Raw genomic sequence first — 23,396 nt, 5'->3', positions numbered from 1 at the left:
GAAATCTAAGCAAGTGCATTTGAAGCATTCTTTACCCTCACTTCAGAGTCAGAACACTTACAGATCTGGGTTCAGTTCTACACTGGGGAGTTAATGGCATTCTGAGTCTGAATTCCCTCTGTGACTGTCACTTTTCCTTAGCCAGAAGTAAGTCTTTTAGCAAGTGGGGGACAGGAATCTTGAATTGAATCTATTCAAGCTGACAAAGCCCTAAAATATTTATTTCTGATGGTCCAGCTGCTAGAAAAGGCAACATCTTGGTAGAGGCATGAAGCAGGGGGCAGAGTCCTGGTTCTTTCAAGAACACCTAAGTATTTTTGCATTATGTGACTGATAGGAACACAGAATCTAAAAAAGATTGGGAGTTTGGATGGCATTTTTGGGCTGGCCTCCCTCTGGAATTTGCCTGTTTCAAGACTGAATTCTGTGCTGGGGTTAAAGATCTATGTGTTGTTCCTTGGGTGTGGGACACATGCTTTTATATATCAACCACTTTCATCAGGTAAAACAGGAACAGAGTCATTAATTTTGATTTCACTTAAGCTAGAAGGAAAAGACACAGATTTAAAGCAAAAGAAGTGACAACATGAGTACTTAATTAGCTGCTGTCTTTTATGTTTTCATGAAGTCTGGGATTCCTGTCATCAACAAAAAGCAGTAAATTTTTAAACTGCAGTAGAGCACCTGCCTGGAACAGAATTACTCTGGGGGTACTGGCTGAGTTGTGTATTTTGTCACCAGTCTGTCCTGTGCTTTTCAGCAGCTTCAGTGCCAGTAGGCCCAGTAACTTTCAAAGCCCTTTTTGTTATCTTTGATCTCAAAATTATCATGGGAAAGCCTTTTGCTGATTGATTGCAAGGTTGAGAGCTGGAGAGCAAGACCTCTTAGCAGTCCCTCCCAAAGCCAGTCCTTGCCTTTCTCAATCCTGTGAACGAATCACTTCTAGGCACAAAATTAGGTTAGAAACCTTTCTAGAGGGATCAAAGCCTACAGCAAAGTCAGGGAAGCTTCTTTTCAGTAAAGACCAACAGCACAAAGCTTAACAGGTACCACTCTCTATACACTTGGAGAAGACTGTGGAGACCTAGCACTGGAAAAATCACTGTTCACAAAGTTCCAGCTAGGAGAATTTAAAATACAGATGTTAAATAAAGTTGTTACTTGGAATTCATGATTCTGAGTGGTAAGTTTCAAAAAGAGAGACTTTCTTGTTTAGTCACTAATAAGTCAGGATTTCAGAATGTCCTGTGGTTGTTTTTTTCTTCTTGTTTTGGTTTGGATTTTTTTGTTTGTTTTGGTTTGCTTTGCTTTTTTGTGTATTTTTTGTGAGGTTTTTTTGGTGGTGTTTTGTTTTTGTTTTTTAATAGTAATAGATCTGCTTTAATTAGAAAGGCTGTAATATAGATTAAGGTATTAGGCAAACTGGAATCCTCCCATCTCTCAGTTCTCATTGAAATTATGAGAGTGCTGGGAGAACCATTTAGATAATCAAAATTCCAGAATGTTGCATTAAGGCATATGCAGTCAGTGCAGTAGGATAAGTGCTCAAAACACAAAGTCATGAGCTTTGGAAACCTAGCAGTTGATTTTCTTTCCCAAAATAGTCTATGACCTAGGTGGCAGATCCTGGAAATCTTCACCTGAGGCTAATGATGTGACTAAAGGTTAGAAAGATAAGCACCAACAGGAACAATCTAGATCCAAAAGGTATCCATACTGTTTTCTGGCATACAGATTCAGATTTATTCATTCTTTATCAGCAGTTAGGATTACAAACAGCAGGTGTTTATGTAGCACCAAAGCAGGGGTCTAGATGGAGACAGTCTGGGGAAGAGCTGACAGAAACCCGAAAGAAAGAACACTAGGAAGATTTTAATTGCTTTCTTTGGGATTACTTTCTTGAAATAAAGTAATCATAACAGTGATGCCTCATTCATCTGCAACATAAACCAACCACATGAAGAGGGTCTGAAGAAAAACCACACAAAATATTTCTGTCCAGTGGGATAAAATATTAATGGATAAAAAGAATAAGGGGTTTTGCTTAATGAAGAACTCAAGTTTTCAAATCTGAGGATTTTCCACTCAACAGCCTGAATTTTGCTATATTACTATGACTATTGAGTCAAGCAGGTTTTAAATTCAGATCCAGGGAATGTTGTGATCTCTGTGAAAGTGAGAGCAAACTTCAAGACTGAAGATGTCAAAATTGCATACTTTAATTGATTTGTGTGTGTGTGTGTGTGTGCGTGTGTGTGAGTGTGTGTGTGTACAATTAGCTTAAAGTATTAATGGAAAAAGTAGGTAGTTGCATCTAATGATTTTTTTGGAGTAATCTGAACCATCTGCCTCTATATATTAAGGAGTTCTTTCTTTAATCCAGATTATGGCTGACAAACTGGTTTTGGCATTCACATTTCACTAGCACTGTGCCCTTGAGGAGCTCATGTGGCTATAGAAACCCTCTTGCTTACAACTGTTGTGTTTGAAAACATTTTTTGTTTGGCTTTCTTGCAGTTGTTTTCTTACAGCTCCTTTTTTTTTTCTTTTTTTTCTTTTTTTTTTGAGAAGATGGCCTTTCTAATGAAAAGTATGTTGAGCAACCAGGTAAAGAATTTGGGACTTGGAGGTGGAGGGGAAGAAAGCAAAGAAGAAAGCACTCCTTCTGATCCAGCAGCAGCTGCAGGAATGACCAGAGAGGAGTATGAGGAATATCAAAAGCAAATGGTTGAGGAGAAGTGAGTACCTGTTCCCTTAATTATGAGTATGGGGCTGATTCTTGGTAACTTTGTGCAAATAAAAATAACCCAAGAAAAAGCAAAACATGCTGCTTTTCACTGGTTTTTTTTTGGTTTTCTTTTTTTTTTTTAAGCAGATGAATCTCTGCTAAAAAGATTTCCCAAAATAGAAGTTCCCCAACTGGAAATGGTAAAATAGAACATTCCCTCTTCCTGCCCCCCTCCCCATCTAGCAACTCTCTCCTATGCTTTCCTGCTATCTCCACAGCTTGATATGCTGGACTCATTCCTAGGTGATGTTATTTTATCTAGAAAAAATTCCCAAGATGTTTGTAGTGCAGGATTTAATTCTCTAATGTATATAATTTGTTCTAGAACTCCATGTGGACTACACTTTCAAGATGTAATATTTCATTGTCCACATTTATTATGGTAGACCTGAAAATGTACCGCATGTTCATTTAACTTCAGCAAAGGTTTAAGATGGTTATTTTTTTTCTAAAATCTACTGAATAAAGCAGAACTTTAAAATCAATTAAGTCTCAATTTTGTCTGTAAAGACAATATTTATCACTTGCTGTGTTTATGAAAACAAGTAAAATGGAGGACTTAGTGTGCGTAGGAGTTCAAACCATGCATAATTATAAATGAAACAATTGACTTTTAAATCTCAAATGCATCTGTTTCTCTAATGGTCAATTACATAATAGTTGTGTAAATCCTTCTTGTAAGATGATTATAGGTGCCAGGTTAATGACTGATGGAATTTGAGATATCCAGGTCTGTATTTAGCATCAGACATTTCAGTCAGGAAGCCCTGAAGAGTGTCATTTGGTTTGGAAAAAAGCACAGAATGTTTTGTTCTGCTTTTTGTCAAGTGATATTTAAAAGAGAAATGACCACCTGCTGGCAGGAAGATGCTTTATGGAGACTGAGAAGAAACACAGGATTCCTGGGATAGGGGAATGCCTGGGAAAATAATTACTTCTATACTGTTTTTAAGTGGGGCACGTATCCTTTCCCTGCTGAACTGTACTGAGGAAGCAGGGCAGGAGTATCCATATGGGACAATTAAAAACTCTAAGAGAAAAGATCACCTCTGGATGAGATGTGGTGCTGTGTCAGAAATCTCTGACATGAGCAGAGCATGGTCCTGTTTCAGTACTCCATGGATTTTGCCCAGTGTTCAGCTGTGCAGGAATAGAGACCAGAAAAGTAAATATGCCTTGCTGAACTTGTGCTCAGGCAGTTTTGAACCTGTAACCAACCAGGCTTTGGGTACTTCTCAGATTTTAGGTTTGTTTGTGGGGGTTTTGTTTTTAGAGGGAGAGAAATCCAAACACTCATTTTGGAAGCAGAGGAAAAGTAGTATTTCATTCTGGAAGTAGCTTTTATGTGCCAAAATACCTATACTGAAACAAGATCAATTTTGCAATAGAACTTCCATGAAAATGCTACTGGGGAAAAAAGAAATTAAAGGGAGAGGGGGGTGAAAGGTGAGTGTTATCAAATGTTACCAAAAAATCTTTGAGGAGACACGTTTTGCAAGTAAATGCATATGTAAATGCATATGTAACTTAAAAAAAAAAAAAAAAGTGCAGACCAATTCTTAGATCTAATAAAAACATTTTATATAATTATAGATGAAGTCAGTAGTCTTCCATGCGGGGAAGCTTTAGAATTCATTGCCTTCATGAAACAATGAATGCACAAAGACCAGGAAAATTCATAGGTGACAGAAGCACAGGAAGTTTGGCCTCTTGGCATCGCTTTATTGGTATTGCTCCTTTTTTGCCTTTGAACAAGTTACTAATCTAGGGAATAACTCCAATGTGTAGCTTTTTGCACCCAAGCAACTGGTTTAGTGCAAAAGATTGTTTTTATTAGCATCTTGAAGGAACATTTTTTCTGATTTCCAGAATGGAAAGAGATGCAGCATTTGCACAGAAAAAAGCAGAGCGAGCTGTTCTGAGGGTTCACCTGAGAGAAAAGTACAGACTGCCCAAGGTAAGCCTGTAGCTCATGAGCTCATCTAGTCCAGAGGCCAAATTTCAACCGATAATTTTTTTAATTATTGTGTTATTTTGTAAGCTAAGCAAAAGCTTCAAGCAACTTATTTCAAATAAATTTTTAAATTATTGTGTTATTTTGTAAGCTTCTGCCATGGGCAGCAGAGAGGTAATACAGGACAGAGTACTCTTTCCAGGGGTTTGTATCACACATTTGCTCCGACCTGTCACTACTGGGAAGAGGTTGGCATATTTCATTTATACTCCTCAAGGATATGTGGTTCTTAGCAATTTGAGAGTTTATTTGTATTACTCACCTGCCAGCTCTGAGTCATTACCACTCATTTTCTGATCAGTACTTTTCTGTGCTTTTTGATTAAAATGGAGGAAGGTGAAGAATCTAGATCCTGTAAATTTAGCTACTAAAAATGTAGTGCTTAATCCAAACAAGTCATTAGGGACTCATCATCAACAGAAAGAGACCAGCACTTGTAGCCTTATCTAGCCAAACTTTTAAATAAGCCTTTAAGGTGGAGTTGGGTCACTTCCCAGTGGCTGCGTCTCTTCCAGAGGGAGACCAGGTGACATCTGAACTCAGGTAAGATGTATGCCACCCCTAAGAGCCTGGTTCCTCTGGTGCTCTAGCTGGACAACATACCCTGAGGATGAGTTTAATTACAGAAAGATTAATTATGCAAAAAAAAATTAAGTCCAAGATTTTAAGTGATTGATTGGATTGGAGGCCTAAGTCTCTAAACACCAGCATTTTAATAAGCAGCTGAGGAGTAAAATATCATTAGGCATTGCTTACCTTTTGGAGGCATAGGCTGAGACAGCTCCTGAACAGCATTTACCCAGTGTCTTGCCAGAGCTTTCCAAAGGAGCTGCTTTGGAAAGCTCCAGAACACTTGAGTGCTCAGGTCTCAACTGAACATCAGTGGAGCTGGGTGTCTCTGGTTTTCAAATTCGCCCACTTGTAGTGATTTTTACAGCTGGAGATGTTGTCCAGGTCACCAGTCCCCCTTGGCTGAGCACCTCATAGATACATAAGTATGCAGTGGGGATCTGACCCATCTCCAGCAGGGTCTTGGCTTTGGCATGTACCAAGTGCTCTCTGGAGCCATATGTCAGTAACAACAATAGAAGACTTGTCTCCAAGGTAGGAGAGTAGCTCTAAGCCAGAAAACAATATTGCAGGATACGTTTTCCTGCTTTTGTTTTTCCCTGTATAGCATTTCTTGGTTTTCATCAGCCCCAATGAAAACATGTTCTAGCAGGAAGAAAATATAACTACTATATGCATGCTAACATGTCCCTAAAAAAGAAAAATCAGTGCTGTAATACAACATTCTGGCAGGAATATGCTCTTAGACTTGTAATAATGCATTAAATATCTTGAAAATTGAATGTCATTCCAGGTAGCCTAGTATGGTCTAGAAACATTGAATATTACCAATATCAATCACTAACAAGCATTTTAAGTAAAAGCATGAAATTCAGGACTAAGCAGGGCCCCCCTTTGCCACGTAAAATCTAAAGCTCCATGCTATCTGGACCAGATTTATAAGAGAAAGTAGACCCTTAATGAACCTAATCCTATTAACAGAGTTGTCAACTTAGGTTTATCATCAGAAAGATGTTTTTAGCCATGAGACATTTGATCTATGGACAACTTTTTCATCTTTGGCGTATTCAGTGCATCACATTAATACAAAACATAAAAAAATATTATATAAATACAGACATTAATATTTTAATAATAATACTAATTTTTTTTAGAAGTGACCAAACTCTCTTATCCACTTGCTTCTTTTTTCCTGAACTGGGATTCAGTAATCAATGAACTTCTGCAAGGTCTAAACATAGGGGCATGAGTTGATGGTGAGCTGTGGAAAAAAAGGGGTCCTAGTGCAGATGTCAGGAGAGAGCGGTCCCCACTCACCAACTCTGTGCTCCAAGCTGTGATCTCTGGATTCTCTGAGGGTGTTTCTGGGGAGGAAGGCTGCTGGTTCCAACATTTGGCTCCTTGCACCTGCTTGTGAGGTACTTACAGCCCTTCGGTGGCATAAGGACAGTGGTGCTGCTAATTTAAGTCCCACCTGAAGGTCAAGGCAAGATGAACTCTGATTTTATATGTTACTGGTGCATTGTAGGTGATGAATCACAGGAAAAGGTCTGGAGTCGGCTACCTAAGGATCTCTTCACATAAGCATAGGTAAATGCTATGACAGGATAAGTTAGGCATAAGGAAAGCAGTACATTCACACAGGGATGCTAGAAAAGAGTTTGATTCCCTTGCGGATTAGTCTGTGGGCTTTGATATTTTTTGTTTACAAGTAGACTTCATATAAGCAGCGTTGAACCAGCATTTGGTTTTCTTTGCTCCTTAAGTTGCACAGAAGACTTTAACATCATTGTTCAGAGGACCAAAAGTGGCATTTAACAAGCAAAACCAAACTTTTATTGTTCTTCTCCCCTCCTGGAGGGCGTTGTCTCCCTTTGAGGGAGCTTGACAAAACTTTTACTGAAAAAAGCTATCTCCCTGAGGGACATTGCTTTTCCTGTGGGCAGAGACTGTCTCCCTGAGGAACATTGCCTTTCCTGCCCAGCAGACATGGAGCTGTCTCATGTTAAACTGTATCCTTTACCCATGGGAGCCAGAGAAGGAATTTCCCTTGTGATATCAGATGGTGACCATCTCCTGCTTGCAGTATCTTAATCCTTCTCCCTCTCTCTGTCATTCACCTGTTTTCTCATTTCTGTACACACTTAATGCTACAAAATAAAGTTGTTATGCTTGAACTGGACCCTTGCACCTTAATTTGGGCAGAGGACTTTACTGTCAAATTGTAACAAAGCAGATATTTAGACAGTTTTCTGCTCACAACTACCTGTGTATCGTTGTATATGTATAGAACTCTATTGCATCTACAGCAAAACAGATATGGGACTGACTACATCAGATGCATAATCAGGGTCAAGAAATACTATCATGCACTCAGACTCTATTGCCTATGCTGTTGAATTGTCAGAATAATGTCTGACCCAGTTTTGGCTTGGGCACTCTCCCAAGCAGTTCCCACAGCCAGTTTGGGAGTTAGGACAGGCATTTCCAATCAGCAGTTAGATGGGACCACCCTGTTTGGTAGGGAGAGAGTTCAATAACATCCCAGTGGGTTTTTCCAGGCCAGCTGGCCTTGGGGCAAGAGACCAGTGCCAGGCATATTTAATTTAGTAAAATAGATGTTGTTTCTGTGTTCAATTTTCCATTTTAAATCAAAGTAAACAAGAATCAAACACTCAAATTTTACAAGGAAGTGAAGACGCCATACATGCATCATGTGCCTCTTTGCTTTTTGTTGAGCAACCCCACACTGCTGAAGCTTGTTTAAGGTCTATTAAAGCTAAATGCCAAGTGGGTAGAGGCAGGTGGCTTGGGCAGAATTGTACTGCTTTAGACTGTATCTCAATATATATTTTTTTGGTCAGAGAACACTCTGAATCCCCAAACTGTTACACATCACATCCAGACTTGCACAGGACAGCGGGCTTTGATGCAAGAACATGCCAGACAATTGTTCAAATTGCTGAAGATGTGAATCACTACCGTAGCATGCAATGATGATACCTTAAATTAGAAATAATTCTAAAGTAAAGAATATGTGTGATTGTCTGATTAGGGACACTATATCAGTAATTAACATTTTTTTATCATCCTCTATTGCTACTGGTGAGGATTTAAAAAGTGCTAACTCCTTTCATAGCCATCAGTTGCTGAATAAAAGCTTAAAACAATTTTTTCCTGCTACACAATCAATAAAAAATACCTCTTCTGTTCGGGAAATTGTTTCTAGCTCCCACAGATCTGACTCCAGCAACTCTTACCAAAAAGGTGAAGAGATGCCCTCACCCATTTTCTCAACATAGCAGTAACAATCCTGTTAGAGCTCCCTACAGTTTCACAAGAGATATGGGGGAAAATCAGACTAAAGGGATGTACAGTAATTGCAAACGTAAAGTGTAGAAATATGGAACCATAAATAGTGGTTATTCAGCTGACCACCCCCAGCCTGCTTGTCCACGCTAAGGCCTGCAACAACACAGACATTGCTCATATATGTCCTTGCATTCATTTGTCCTTTCATTCATGCAAAACCCAGACCCCTCACTCTAAAAAACACCTCCTGCTGATCTCATTGCTGCTTATTCATATCAGGCCTTTGCTGCTGTCATGATTAATTTTGGAGATGTAATGAGGCATTAATGCTTATCTTTGATGTGTGAACTGTGTCAAAATATCCTGTTCTTCTGAGCTCTGGATCCATCAGAATCCACCAGCAAATGTGAACAAAATCACCATTGTTTGAAAAATTGACATAATCCCACCGATGGAGTGTTTCAGTAGGCAAGCAGGAAGCAAGTGTGTGTAGCGCTTACTGCATCTCAGCCCTTTTAATTTCTTAACCAGTTTCTTCTCCTGTCTCCTTTTGCTTTCTCAGATTCACAACCAATCTCCCTCCTCTCTTGTTGTCCAAGTCCTCCTATTACCCCACTTACCAGCAGTGTAACACTGATTATGTGCCAGGCAGCCCCCTGCTCTTCATCACAACTCAGAGAGGCCAACCAAAGATCCAGCCAGAGTTCAGACATGATTTGGGAAGATGGGGGACCCTTTTTCCAGTAATTCATTCTGAAGTTTAATGCATCTTTCTTCCAGAAGGCTTCAGTTTAGTGCTGATACCTAAAAATTCCCCCTACCTGCCCTGCCCAAGAATCAAATGAGGAAATGGTACCACAGCTCTTCTAAAGCTCTTGTTTCATTGACCACAAGCTGACAGGTAAAGCACAGCAGCTGACAGGCTTAGTAGTGTCCTGCAGCATGATTTGGGGGTCCACAAATAGCTTGAAATACAATTCCTGCACCATCAGCATGGCAAAGGTTTCTAAAATGGCAAGTGACACTGAGGGCTTCAGTTTTGATAGTGCGGAAGCCCTTCAAAGAAATATAATTGACATTGCTCGAAAAATCTTAGACCTTTTATGCAGGCTGATTGAGGCCCTGAATTCACAAACTGCACATGAAAAAAAAAAAATCTGACTAAAAAATCTGTGCATGTTTTGGTTCTCCCTAAAAACCTAAAAAACAAGAAAACAAGAGGGCTTACTGGTAGATCCTGGGAGAGCACAAATACTCTCATCTGCTGGTTTTGTTTCCTGCTTTAGAGTGAATTGGATGAGAATCAAATACAGATGGCTGGAGATGATGTGGGATTGCCAGAAGACCTTCAGAAGATGGTGGCAGAAGATCAGGAGGAGGAAGAAGACAAGGACTCTATCCTGGGCCAGCTGCAGAACATCCAGAATATGGACATGGATGCCATCAAAGAAAAGGCACAAGCCACCTTCACTGAGATGAAACAGGCAGCTGAGCAGAAATGTTCCATGATGTAGATGAGCTACCACTGCCCAAAGGCTGCAGAGGGACAGCAGGCAGAGAGATGCACTTAGCTCTATAGCGTTCAGTGTAAATATAGAAAAGTGATGACAGAGAGACTTAAAACCCTGAGGGAAGAGTAAAAATTTACCTGCTGGGACTGCCTAGAAGGAAGTTAGAACTGATCCTCAGTTTTGAACATAACTTTTTCCCCCATGGAAAAAATGGCTTTAAAGAAGTTAATATTGGGGAAAAAATGTGCCTTTTTCCATTTTTTCCACATGACTGAAATGCTGTTAAATGTGTATGTTCAAACAAAATTGTTCTTCTGATACATCACATAGAGGTAACCACTCATTTAATCCTGCTTTCAGAAATAAACACATATATTTCTTATAAAAACATGTCTGTTTCAAGCATCTTGAGGCAAACACAGTGTTCAGATATTGACATTTGCTGCAAAACCTTGATTTTTAAAATCCAAAAAGTGAAGCATGTAACTCAACAGTGTGGGTCAAAAATAGTGTCATATACACTGAGTGGGGACCTGTAGGAAAATAAGGCTTGCTGGCCCTCAGACCTGCTCTGGAGCAATGCAGGCTTCTCCAGTCTGCTTTCATTTCCCAGCCTCTCAAAGACACTTCAGACATCAAGGGACGGCAGTGACTTTCTGCTTGTCTGCGATGTGTGCCAAATTCTGGGACTGGGGGTACCGGCACAAGTCTAGAACCAGCTCCCCACCCTGATTCTGGGAGTTGTCTCCACCAAAGGCTAAACATAGAAGGGTAAACCAGGGAGGGGCACCTAAACCTGAGGAAAGGCATAGCTCTCACTAATATTAAATCTGCCTGTGTCTATGGGACATGCAGACTGCTACTCTCAAGAAATTCTAGAAAATTAATGGCTTTGTAAGGTCTCCAGGAGCTAGCCTGGAAATTACATTTGGAAATGAATACATGTAGTACCTTCCTAGAGGTTTGTACGTTTCTCTCTCTCTCTCTCTCTCACTCACTCTCTTTCTCTCTCTCTCTCTCTCCTCTCTGTCTCCAGCCAATCAAGTAAAAATAATCATTTTAAATTAACAAATTCACTAAGTATGATTTATCTCCTTTCTTTCCCTTTTCCTTCTTTCCTTGCTTGCTTCCTTCTTTTTCTCTTTGTCTTTTCTCCCTCCCTGTAGAGGGGTCAGCAGTCACCCACAGCTACACCAGGACAGTGACAAGGTGCAGACAGGCACAGCATCTCAGGGAGGATGTGAGCCTGTGCACAGCCTGCAGTGTTTTATTGGTGACTTGAAAAGGAAGCTGAATTCTCCTTTTGGCAGTCACCTCTGTGGTGAGGCAGAGAGAAGGGCAAGGGAGAGAGGTTCCCCCTCCCTCCTACTCCAACAGCTGCTGGGTGCCAAGGTGGCAAGGGAAAGTCCCCCTACCATCTCCTGGTGCACTGGCGCAGACACTGAGATACAGAAGAAGGCCAGAGAAAAACTGCTGCCTTTAAAAATCTCATTACCACTGACAATCACAGTGGTGCCTGCCTCCACGTCTGCAAAAAAACAGAGGGGGCAGCATGCAGTTTTGTGTGTTCATCACACATGGATCATGGTTATTTATGGCAAATCACATTTATTTGACAAATACATTTATTTGTATGTCTTTTAGCTATTTTTGACCAGTATCCTTTGTTACATTTCAAGTTGATTGCCAGTTTTCCTAATGTTTCTCCTGAGCACACAAACACTTTCTAAAAACACTCCTCCCTACCTTATGTTAAATGTTCTCATAGGTAGTTTCTAGTTTCCCTGAACACAGCTAGTTTGCTACCAGTAAAAGGAAGCTGAGATTCCTTCCTACAAATAGAGCTTGGGAAAGTTCTTTCATCAATCACTCGTCAAATATAAACTGAACAGACTTGCCTGAAAACCTGTTACCCATTTTCTTCCCCATTAAGAAAATAGGCATTTTTTCTTGCTCATTTCCTTCTTACCTAGGAAACACAAAGCTGACAAGTTCTGACCTTCCTTTCTCTTTCCAGAGAATGTCCTAGTGTATTAAATGGCTCTCATCCAACAGGTAATTTCTTTAGTGGACAAAACGTATCTTCAGCATGTCCCTCAAGCATCAGAGCTATTTTGCCTAAAATCACCAACACTTCTGATCTGATTTTGTCCTCTTTGGATTCTGCTCTCACATGGCACTGCAGCATCTAATTATCTATGTGGAAAGACAAGTGGGGTCTTTTAGGAGGTCTTTACATGAAGGAGATAAAAGAGTCACCAGCTCAGCTCAACCAGCCTGAAGTTTGTGAGGCTTAATGCATTTCCCTCTGCATTAATATAAATCTCGGTGGTGTCCCCACACTGTTTTGTTGCTTTACAGACTGAATTGTTCTATCTATAAAACACCAAAATAAACAAGCCTAAGGATTTTGACCTTTGAATTAAAATGTGCTTGGGACATCCCAAAAATCTTTCTGAAAGCATGTGGTGATTTAAAGGATCTAATTAAATTTGTCAGCAGATACAGGATCGGCATTTTCACAGTTTAAAGGGTCAGAGAAGAAAGTACAGTCAGAATCACCAAACAAATTATTAATGAGATTCCAAAAAAAGTGTCAGGGCTGGCAGAGACAAGCAGGACTGGGAGGGGGCTTGGGACTGGCACAAGATGGGAGCCCAGCCCCAGTGAAGTGCTGCTGGTACAGGAGTGAGCTGCCTTGTCACCACTGTTAGACCAGAGCTCCCACATTTAGTCTGGAGTGGCAGAGCCAGGGCAGGGGGGCAAATCTGTGCTGCCCTCAGAAGGAGCCTGATCTTCAGCTTGCTGAAGGCGGCTGCCTGCTCCTGGCAGCACCTGCAGGGCTCATCCCTCCAGCACCGGCTGTTCTCGTCTTCAGCCACCAGCCACAGGCCTGGGGAGGCTCATGAGTAGGAGGTGGTGAGGCCACCCCACATACATGCAGCTCTCAAGGTGCTTAGCCCTGGGGACAGGTCACAGGGCAGCCACTGCACGTGCATGTGTGCTGGTATGAGAGTCTGGGAATCTTTGTGCCCATATCTGTGCACAAATGCACATGTACACGTGTGCATGCAGCAATACACGTGTGAGAGTGGACAGGGACATGTCTTATGTGTCCGTGTGTCTTTGTCAGGAGCAGATTAAAGGGTTAGGTCACATGGCAGCTACTGCTGGACGGACCCTACCTGGGATTTGGGTTCTTAGTGTTAATAGGATTGCTGGAGCTCAAGACCCTCATCCCATCAAGATAAATGTCTCTAGTGCCCACTCTTAAGCAAACCGAATTCAATTAGGCTAATTGGAAAACAAGTAAAGAAGGATTGTGTTAATATAGCCTTATAGCATGAATCTCCCCTCCTTCCCTGTAAGCATGGCAAGCCTAAATGCCAGCACGCTCACACCCAGTCCATGGTGCTTCCACCAGAAAGGGCTGCCTGGCTCCCAGAGCCTATTCCATACCTACAGCCTGGACAGACAGCAGGACAAGAAGATCTCTGTGCAACTCCTGGGTGCCAGACAGGACTCTGGGAGGTGGAGAAAACAGCTGATTGATTCTCCTGGACAGATCAAGCAAAGTCTCAGCAGAAAAACAATGGAAGTGTGAGCAACACTGACAGGAGGAGACAGCAGCTTCCTCATGCATAATGCTTTCAAGAAGGTTCTGAAACTGCACACTTAGGTGGAATTTTTGGGAGGAGAAATTCCTTTTTTCTGGTTGTTTTTAACAATCTGGATGCTGGATGATACAGAGCATGAAAACTGCAGGAGGGTGCAGGTTCCTTCTAGGTGAATATTCCCTCCTTTTCCTTGCTTCCCTCCTGTTGATTTGCAGTCTGACCTTGGAAGCCCCATTTATCTTTCAGGGAGGTCTTCCCTGCTGCACATCTTTGGTCTGGAGAGTGATGTCTCTCCTGCAGTGTGACTTCAGCTGCAAATCTCTGCTCTGCAAGGCAGTAATTATTTCACCTGGACATAAAGAAAAGGCAGGAGAAAAGGAAGGAGGAACCTGTGGCATTTTATGGTGCTGATTTCATTGTGTGAAACCACGTCCACGTCCACTGTTGAGTATGTCTCAACAGAGACTACAGGATGCAAACCATTTCCCTTTAGTCTTCACTATACATGTACAGGAAGGAGGTACAGCAGACTACTGCACTTTACAAATTGTTAATCTTGAGAACTTCTGTTACTTTCCAAGTGTAACTTCAGCAGAAATTTTAATAATGCATTGCAAAAAAATAAAAAGGTGATGGAATGGGGGTAACCTTTGGAAAGGCAAGTAACAAACCCTGCCTGTTTCATCCCCTAACAAATACTCTCAAATTTGATTCTGGTTGCCCCTACAAGTTTGCAAAGGTCAATGGTCTTTGCAAAGCTGGGATGTACCACAGGATCAGTTTCTGAGGCTTCATACTAATACGATACATCTCCCAGAGGCTGCAAGTGATTCAACTGACAACCAGGACATCAGACCCAAAGGGAAAAGTTCAGTTACCATTCTTTGCCTATCTAAACCCTCTGTGTAATCAGAGGAACCATTAGACTTTTTCCCCCCCTGGAGTACTGTAACACCTCATGCATGTCACACAGTCTGTGCCTGAATCATGGGAAGAGAGAAAAGACAGATCTATAGCTGGAAGAGTCAGAGCTCTCTCTGCTCTGCCTACACTGTTATGGGGTTTTTTCCAGGTATTTTTTCAAACTGGGATCAAGGGAGTGGCTTCCTCTCTCAACAATTCCACTCACCCGCAAGAAGGATGCTACAGTGACAAATGTAGCTCCACATGGAAAACACAAGTGGAATATTCTACTGCTGAGGAAAGAGGAGCCTTCTCTGTCAGGGAGGAAGGTCTCTTGTGTCCTGTGTAGGACTCAAGCACCATGCTTCAGGGCTGGAAGGCTTTTTTTTCTGCCTTCATATTGTGATTAACAGCAAAAAAATCGAGTATCGACTCTGTAACTGACAACTTTGACAAGTACCCCAAAAGCAGCATCTGTGCTAGGATCCAATGCCCCTTATGTCACTGACTAAAGTGGTTTGCTCCCTCATCTCCTATTCCTATCTTTCTTAACTACAACAAGCAAAACTGATTCCTAATTTTGCCCAGGACTTCTAGAGGGACAGGTGTGTTTTGTGCTGATTTTGAATGTTGTAAATCCCCAGTTTCAAATTAGAAGAAATTAGGGATATTGCACAGTTCATTCATTTTCACTAATAGAGTTCCTGGGAAACACACATGTAGATTAAAGGAACATAATGGTCCCTGGCTGATTGCTTTGAGTACCCTCCAATGTCCCTACAATGGTATTGACTGGCTTTTTATAGTGTCCACAAAAGGCACATTAACCTTTTCTTGTCTCTTCTGTTGGCCTCGTCTCTGTGCAAATGGATGCCTGAGTTCTTTCAGCCTCAAACCAACCCCCAAGCAGTCAGTGAAAGCAAACCTCACCTAGAGCTAGGAAAAGCCATGCACTCCTAAAAGAAATTTACTTCGGGACATCAGAACATAAACCTGCAAAAAGTGTGGACACTGGCAGAAACAAGTACTGCCAATCTTTGAAGTGATTCCTCTGAAAAAATCTACATGATATGGAGCCTGTTGGGGCAGAAGGAGAATTTTTTAAAAATGCATATGTATTGAGAGAGGTTATACTTATTAGACTAGTTAATGTAGCTGGAAGAACGAGCAGTAGCAGTGGTGTTTTTTCACATACACTCTCCTCGGGCTTCAAATGGAAACATCTTCAAAGCTAAGTGTAGACTGAAAACCACTCTGGATGTTACTGAGTTTGCTCACGTAAACAAGCTGGGACAAAAGGTATCTGGTGCCTCAGAGGAACTGGGAAGTGCTAGTGTGAAAGTGACAGAAAAACAAAAGCAGGGGAAAGATTGGTTCAGGAGACGTGACGCTGTTACCTGGTTGGTCCTGTGGTGGGTCAACGTCTGCCACCAAGCCAAGTACTAAGAGAAATGCGTGGGATTTGGCTCCCTGCCTCACCTCCAAAAACATTTTGTGCATCCCCCATGAAGCCATGCCCTGCCTGCTACCCACCCCCCCCCCCCCCCCCCAAGCCCCACGCGCACCGTGGAGTACAGGGTCACAGAATCACAAGCTCTGTCCCATAGCAGCGTACTTGAACTTCCTCGCAAATATTGCTTAGAGCTTCCTCGGGTTTGTGAAATCTGAAAGGCTGAGCCCACCTCCTGCGTCTATCCTGCCCGGAAGCACCTGTCTTTGAAATGCCTTTGGAGACAACCGGGCGCAGGGCGAGTGTCCCGCAGAGCACCAGCGCAGCGTCGTTTACCCCAGTGCCCCTGAGTCGAGCCGGAGTCGCGGATCGTCCCGCAGGGCAGCTTTCGAGCTCCCGCCGTGAAACCGACGCACCTACAAACCGTGTGGGAGGGATATGGACTGCAGCCGTCGGACAAGAGAAACGCGGCGAGGCTCCGAGAGCCGCCGAACAGCGCAGGGCCGTGCCGGGGACCCGCTGTACTCCGACCCAGCACCCCCGGACTCCCGCCCCTTCCCTTCCCGTCCTGTTCACTGAGTCCCCTTTACCGCGCCCCGGCAGCGGCTGCCGCGATTCCCGCCGTCCCGGGTCTGTCCCCCCGTCCCCGGCACGCCTCTCGCCGCCCGTCCCACCACCGTTTTCGACAGCGCTGCCCAGGGGCTCCGACCGCGGCGCTCGGCCTGGGCCAGCCCCCGCCTGCAGCTGGGGCCGCCCCGCCCCGCCTCGGGGGCCCCGGATGGCATCGCCCGGCGCCGTCTGGGGCCGGGGCCGCAGCCGGAGCCGGGGCCGCAGCCGGTGGGGAGGGGCGGGGCGGCCGGCGGGGGCCGGGAGATGCCCTGCCTCCCCCTCCATGCCGAAGATGTGCGGGGGCCTCGCCTTCCCTCTCGCCTACCGCCCCCTGGCACTCCTCCCCCGCCCCAAGGAGGCCAGCCCGCCCGGCGACACCGTGCCAGACTTGCCCGCGCCGCCCTGAGGCCGGGTAAGACTGCAGAGCCGCGGCGGAGCCCCGGGCCGGCCGCCTCATGCACCCGCCCGGCGCCCCGCTCGCCATGGCCGAGGGCGCATTCTCGCTGGCCGGCCCGGCGGCGCGGAGCCCCGGGGGAAACCCGTCGAGGCTTCACAGCATCGAGGCTATCCTGGGGTTCACCAAGGAAGACGGGCTGCTGGGCGCCTTCCCGCCCGACGGCAGCGCCAAGGAGGCAGACCGGCGGGGGCCCCGGCATTGCCTGCCCAAGATGCTCGGAGAGCAGCCGCCGCCCGAGCCCCAGGGCCGCGCTGAGCGCTTCCAAGGTGAGCGTTGTAGACGAATGCCGGGTACTGGGGGGCGGACGGGTGGGCGCTGCTCCCCTACGCCCCGGGCAAGCCCCGCGGTGAGATCCTGCCGGTGACCCCCCCCCGTCTTCCCCTCGCAGAACCGTACTGTCCCGGCAGCGCCAGCCCCGAGTTGCCCGCTGGCAGCAGCGGCGAGGAGAAGCCGTCGGAAGAGGAACAGCCCAAGAAGAAACACAGGCGAAACCGCACCACCTTCACCACGTACCAGCTTCACGAGTTGGAGCGTGCCTTTGAGAAGTCCCACTATCCCGACGTGTACAGCCGCGAGGAGCTGGCCATAAAGGTCAATCTGCCCGAAGTCCGCGTCCAGGTAACGCCCGGCCCGGCCCAGCCCCGACGGCCCCCGGCGCCGGGAAGCTACACACGGTCCAGCCCAACGCGCTTCGGTGCAGCCCCGTGGTCCCGGCGACCGGAGCAGGCCCGGTGCGGCGCGCAGGCCCGTGACTGCAGCAGGGCTCCGGCCACACTCGGGGCCCTGCTGGAGCGCTGGGCGCGGCTGCCGCACAGCCACGAGCCGGCCCGGCCGGCGGGACAGCGCGGGGCTCGGGGCAGACCTGCGTCGGGCAGCCGCGTCGTCGGTGCTGCTGCCCTTTGAGTGGCGTGTCCCAGCCCGGGGCTGCTGAATGTGCTGTGTGCCAGGGCAGTGGCGGGTGGATGGGCGGGCCAGCTCCACCGGGACTGCTTTCCACCGGGCGTAGGGTTGCAGATCGTGGAGGAATGCCCGAGCCCCCCAAATTCCCTTCTGCCCCGGTACAGCAAGGCGTGTTTTCCCTCACTCTGTTTTGCGTGCATGGCTGCAGAGGTGAGCCTCTTTCCACTGCCTAGGGCCTGGCTGATACAGCTCTGCTTGCAGGTTTGGTTTCAGAACAGAAGAGCTAAGTGGAGGCGGCAGGAGAAACTAGAAGTGACCTCCATGAAGCTGCAGGACTCGCCCATCCTCTCGTTCAACCGCTCGCCGCAGGCAACACCCATGGGTCCTCTGAGCAGCAGTCTACCCCTGGAGACATGGCTCAGCCCACCCGTGCCCAGCAGCACAGCCCTGCAGACCCTGCCTGGCTTTGTGGCCTCGCCACAGAGCCTGCCCAGCAGCTATACACCACCACCCTTCCTGAACTCTCCGGCAGTGACCCATGCGCTGCAGCCCCTGGGGGCCATGGGGCCACCGCCGCCTTATCAGTGTGGGGCCAACTTTGTGGACAAGTTCCCTTTGGATGAGGCAGATCCACGCAACACCAGCATTGCCGCCCTGCGGCTGAAGGCCAAGGAGCATATCCAGTCCATTGGCAAGCCCTGGCAGACAATCTGAACTCCCTCTCAGCACCTGGGAGAAAGCCATGGGGAAGGTGCATTCCAGAATGCCCAAGGGACACCCTTACCCTGCCTCAGCTGCCGCGGATGACCAGGCACAGGAGGGCTGTCCCTTAACTAGCCTTTCCCCTATGCCTTGACTTGCTTTTGTATTTTGTGGTCCTTTTGATTCCCTTTTCCACAACCCCTGAAGAGTTAGGGGCCTGATCATAGCTTAGGAAAAACAATCTCTTTTGCTCTCCCTCCTTGGCTGGATGCTTTAGTTGCAATAAAAGCTATAGTAGGGCAAAGAGCCATATAAAGTGGCTGGGAGCTCAGGACTGCTGTACTGAGGGGACTGCAGGAAGGGGGTTCTACTTTTACACCATTAAATGGCACCATCTGCATGGAGGCTGTGTATCATGTTTCTGAACCCAAATGGGCATCTTGGGCTGGACCCTCTCCTCCATGTGATGCACAGAGGGGTGGGAGATGCTTGGCTGTGGGCTCTTCTCTGTACTCCATCAGCAGAACCCTGTCCAAGCTGGCTGTGGCACTGGGGCCTGCATCCCCATGATGGAGAGTGTGCCCAGATAGGAGTGGGCACAGAGGGTCTGGAGCCCTTGCAGTTCTTGGGCCAGGTAGACCACTTCCACAATTGCCCTTGTGGAGTAGTGCCAGGCTCATGTGGGCTCTGCAGGCCACAATCAGTGACAGTTCTTGCCTCTGCAAAGAAGGGGAATGGCAGGACCCCCAGGGCTCCTGCCCCCTGCAGCCAAGCTGCCCAGAGGGAGAGACAGATGGTCTCTGGTTAGGCACTAACACTGGGCTGGGGCCTGGCAGGCTCATCCTGCCTGCTCTGGCTGCCCAGGACAGCCCCTGGAGGCTGACACAGAGCTGAGCCATGCCTGCTCCCCTACCCACACAGTGCCCATCGCCAGGCTGCCCAAACTAAAACTGCGGCATCTTTATTTTTCATTATCTCGGTTACTGCCTGTAATAGGGCTGAGAAGCTGTAATGAAACACTCCTTCTCCTCTGTTGGTTATGGGGTGCTCTACACACTTGGGAGGTTGTGGCAATTAATGTTTCTCATTAGAGAAGAGAGAAGGATGCACAAGTGCCCTCATTGTGTCCTGGGGATGATTCAGTGCAGACTGGGAGACCTCTCCTTTCACCATTTCCCACTCATTGTGGCCAGACAAAGGCCGGCATCTAATTATATTTTCACAATCTGTGCGTGTATTTTAAGAGTCCTGTCAGAAACAAGTATGTCAGCCTTGTTCAGCTTCACTTCAGAGAGCTTTTTAACCTCAGACAGCAGTTTCTAAACATCCCTTCATAGCCTTCTCCACAGCAGCCCCATCTATTGTATGGAGAGCTTCTTTTACAGATAATAGGAATCCCTGTTGTTTTCAAACGCCTTTTCCTCTGTCCCCAGCCTCCCTGCAGATCCAACCTGCCTCTCTGGACCAGAGCACACACTGTGTTCAGGACTTCCAGCTTCCCTCCCCTGAGCTGTGCTGGTCCAGGACATGAAGGGAAGCCAAGTAAGTAGTCCACCCTGAATCTGGGGGGGAATGAAGCTCTGCTGGGGAAGACTGTCCTGCTGGGCTCTCATCTTGACAGTTCTACTGTGTGTGCATTTGTGGTGGTGCCCACCCTTCCCAGCACACATCTCTTTGCTTCCTTAGCAGAGAGAGGAAGTGTTGCCAGGAAGAGAACTGCCATTTCTGTCAGGACCAGGGAGGTAGTTTGCTAACTTCTAGTAACTTACTCAGGTAAAAGAGGAGAACAAAAATCATATTGCTTCCATTTTTAGGTCTTATTCTAGTGGTCCTTTCACATGTGAGCTTTGCTTGCATCACCAGTTGCAAGAAGGCATGGCATTTTTGGTGACTGCAAGAGAAGGATTTCTCTTGGTGTGCTTGAGAAGTGCCTGCATGGCCTGGTTTGTGTCAGCAAGAGACACACACTAATGAGTGACTGCACAGGCTCTGCACACTTTTCCTTCTCAGGGTAGAAACAATCTCACTTGTCATTACTTGGCTGCAGTCCAGCTGTGGCTCTGAAGCTGAAAACCCTATGTTTTAATGTGCAGGTAAGCACATTAAATTGCTACTCTAAAGTTCTCACCTGTGCTTATTGCTCATGGTTAATAAGGCAACTCCGCAGGATTTCAATAGTGCTTAATGCCATATTTTGGCATTACTACCCCCCCTTTTCTCTTACCTACATTTCTTCTGTATCCTGTAGAGCCGCTGGAAAGAAGCCCTCTAATTCCTGATCAGCTGTCACCAGTGCTGAGGCTTGGTTACTTGAGATAGTCAAAGACTGGGAGTAGATACAACCACAATGACAGGGCAGCAGAAGTAGCAGCTGAAGACGCCTGCTCACTTTTAATAAGGTCCTGATTCAGCACCTGCAAACTAATAAAGATTATGGCAAGATATGGTGGTTGTTCCTTTATTGGCATCTTGAACAGGTCTTTCTTATACTTTGTACAGGTGAGCCCTGTAAGTGGATTGACTTTGTGCACTCATGTCCTTCAAGGAAAACTGTGAGTTTATTGCTAAAAATGAGTATTTTACTAGCTACACATAAGTGGACAAATAAAGAGACAGAGGCATATGCAAACACATCTTTCTTCTAGTCTGTCTAGTTTTCTGTGTTCCTACACTTTCTTTCAAATTGTTCCATTCCATTTTAAAAGCCCATTTGTTCATTTTGTTGTAAATATCTTCTCCTCCTTAATTGGGTGCTGAGTCTAATAATCCTGCCTCGGCTTGTTAACTGTACAATACCAGTCAGAGTTAATGACCCATTAGCGATTAATTCCTTAAACAGCATCTAATTGCTCACTGTAAAAGCTTTTCTTAAAACTGGATTAAATCATCTAGATCCTTAACCACTTCTTTAACTTTGCTAAGGCTATTAGCATGGCCTTCTGAGTGGTCTGTTTCTTCTTTTGCTTAAACTGTATTAGCAACATAGTATTTTTAGTGTCCATACTTGACTTCTTTTCAGCACCTGAAGTTATAAGGAAGAATAATACAGATAAAAGACTGCCAGAGAATGAGTAGTTATGAGGAAAATGTCATGATGGAATTTGTTCTCAAGAGTATATTCTGGTCTTCCCTTCTCTCCATCCCTGCTCAAAATCCTGTCAATATTCAAGAAAACTAGCAGATACCTGAGCTCTTTAATTTTAACTTGAGGTTCAGCTCTTTGGCTTCTCGATGGAGCAGGACTGTCTCTGTGTGAAGAAGGGACCCTTAGTCCCTGCTGGATGGCTTGGAAGCTGTCATTCCCTCTGGAGCAGTGGGCTGGCTGTTGTGTGTGCTACTGCCACGGTATCTCACAGCCCCTGTGACATGAAAATACACATTGCTCAGCCATAGTTTGAATTTCTGTTACTAGCTGCTGTGGTTGAGGGCAATACTATTCCCTTCTTTTGCGCAGAAAGTTAAACAGTCTTGTTTCCATCTGCCCTGGCTACATCTGACAGGCATTTCAATTATGGACATTCAGTTTCTTACTATTGCAGTATCTCAAGTAGCTTTTCAAAGCTCCTTGTTACACCTTTCCTCATTTCTAGGGACGTACTATGAAGTCCAACAGACATTACTTCAACGGGGCTCCCTTCAGCTACAGTACTGCAGCTTTTGTCTTCTATGCAGTCAGTCCTCCTCCTTTGTCGCTATTATAAACCTTGGGACTTTCATCAGTAGTTTGTCAGCCACAGAGTACCCACCCACAAAATGCTAGCATTGGAGAAAATAGTGGAACAAAACAAAAACAAAAAAACCCCAACCAAACAACGAAACAAAAAAACCCTACCAAACAACCAAAAAGCCCAAAACAAACAAACAACCCCCCAAACAACAAAAAAACAAACAAAAAACCAAACCAAACCAGACAAATAAACAAACAAACCCACAAAAACAAAAACAAAAAAAAAAAGGCGTGAAACCAAAAGCTCGTTAGACCAGGACGCTGACAGTACCAGTCTCTCTAGTAGAATTAATACTGTGTCTCCTCTCTGAGCGTCTCTATGTTCTGCCAAGGTATTATGTCAAAACAAGCTGGTATTTGGCAGTCATCCCTGTGTCATATGACACTTCTGCCCCATAAAGATTGGGATTGCAGAGCCGGGCAGAGGGCTGCGACTGAGTTACGGCAAACAGCCGAAGCCACGGGGCTCACCTGGCACCGCAGCGCACCGGGACACCCTGCACAGCCGCGCCTCGGCCTCGGCCGGTCCGTCCCGGGGCTCACCGGAGCGCCCCCCTCACGGCCGGGGTTCGGCCTCGGTCCGTCCCGGGGCTCACCGGAGCGCTCCCCTCACGGCCGGGGTTCGGCCCGTCCCGGGGCTCACCGCAGCGCTCCCCTCACGGCCGGGGTTCGGTCCGTCCCGGGGCTCACCGGAGCGCTCCCCTCACGGCCGGGGTTCGGCCCGTCCCGGGGCTCACCGCAGCGCTCCCCTCACGGCCGGGGTTCGGCCCGTCCCGGGGCTCACCGGAGCGCTCCCCTCACGGCCGGGGTTCAGCCTCGACCCGTCCCGGGGCTCA

At 45.9% G+C, this 23,396-nt stretch overlaps 2 protein-coding genes and 1 long non-coding RNA gene across 5 annotated transcripts in view; 2 read left to right on the top strand and 1 right to left on the bottom strand.

The window, feature by feature from the left end:
- Positions 1-23,396, bottom strand: part of LOC110478589 (uncharacterized) — a 33,290-nt gene that overhangs the window by 9,669 nt on the left and 225 nt on the right. For 2 of the 3 annotated variants that reach the window (XR_014952644.1, XR_014952646.1), the window contains exons 2-3: positions 22,019-22,192; positions 21,058-21,254 (exon numbers count right to left, since the gene is read on the bottom strand). This is a non-coding gene — a long non-coding RNA (uncharacterized LOC110478589). Of the gene's footprint in view, positions 1-21,057; positions 21,255-22,018; positions 22,193-23,156; positions 23,259-23,396 lie in introns of those variants that run through there. The other variant, XR_014952645.1, reaches the window with a different exon arrangement.
- On the top strand, positions 102-11,694 carry LOC146763243 (complexin-4). Its single transcript, XM_085571246.1, has 3 exons — positions 102-2,738; positions 4,658-4,745; positions 9,971-11,694. Exons 1-3 carry the CDS (start codon positions 2,572-2,574, stop codon positions 10,196-10,198), a joined length of 483 nt encoding a protein of 160 aa, XP_085427372.1. The 5' UTR covers positions 102-2,571; the 3' UTR covers positions 10,199-11,694.
- On the top strand, positions 16,924-19,233 carry LOC146763242 (retinal homeobox protein Rx2-like). The gene is made up of 3 exons (XM_085571245.1): positions 16,924-17,497; positions 17,620-17,849; positions 18,393-19,233. The coding sequence occupies exons 1-3, from the start codon at positions 17,230-17,232 to the stop codon at positions 18,843-18,845; spliced, it is 951 nt and encodes a 316-aa protein (XP_085427371.1). The 5' UTR covers positions 16,924-17,229; the 3' UTR covers positions 18,846-19,233.

Source organism: Lonchura striata, chromosome W (genome assembly GCF_050655825.1).
Source record: "Lonchura striata isolate lonStrDom1 chromosome W, ASM5065582v1, whole genome shotgun sequence".
Lineage (NCBI taxonomy): Eukaryota > Metazoa > Chordata > Aves > Passeriformes > Estrildidae > Lonchura > Lonchura striata.
This window is presented reverse-complemented; position numbering and strand designations above follow the sequence as displayed.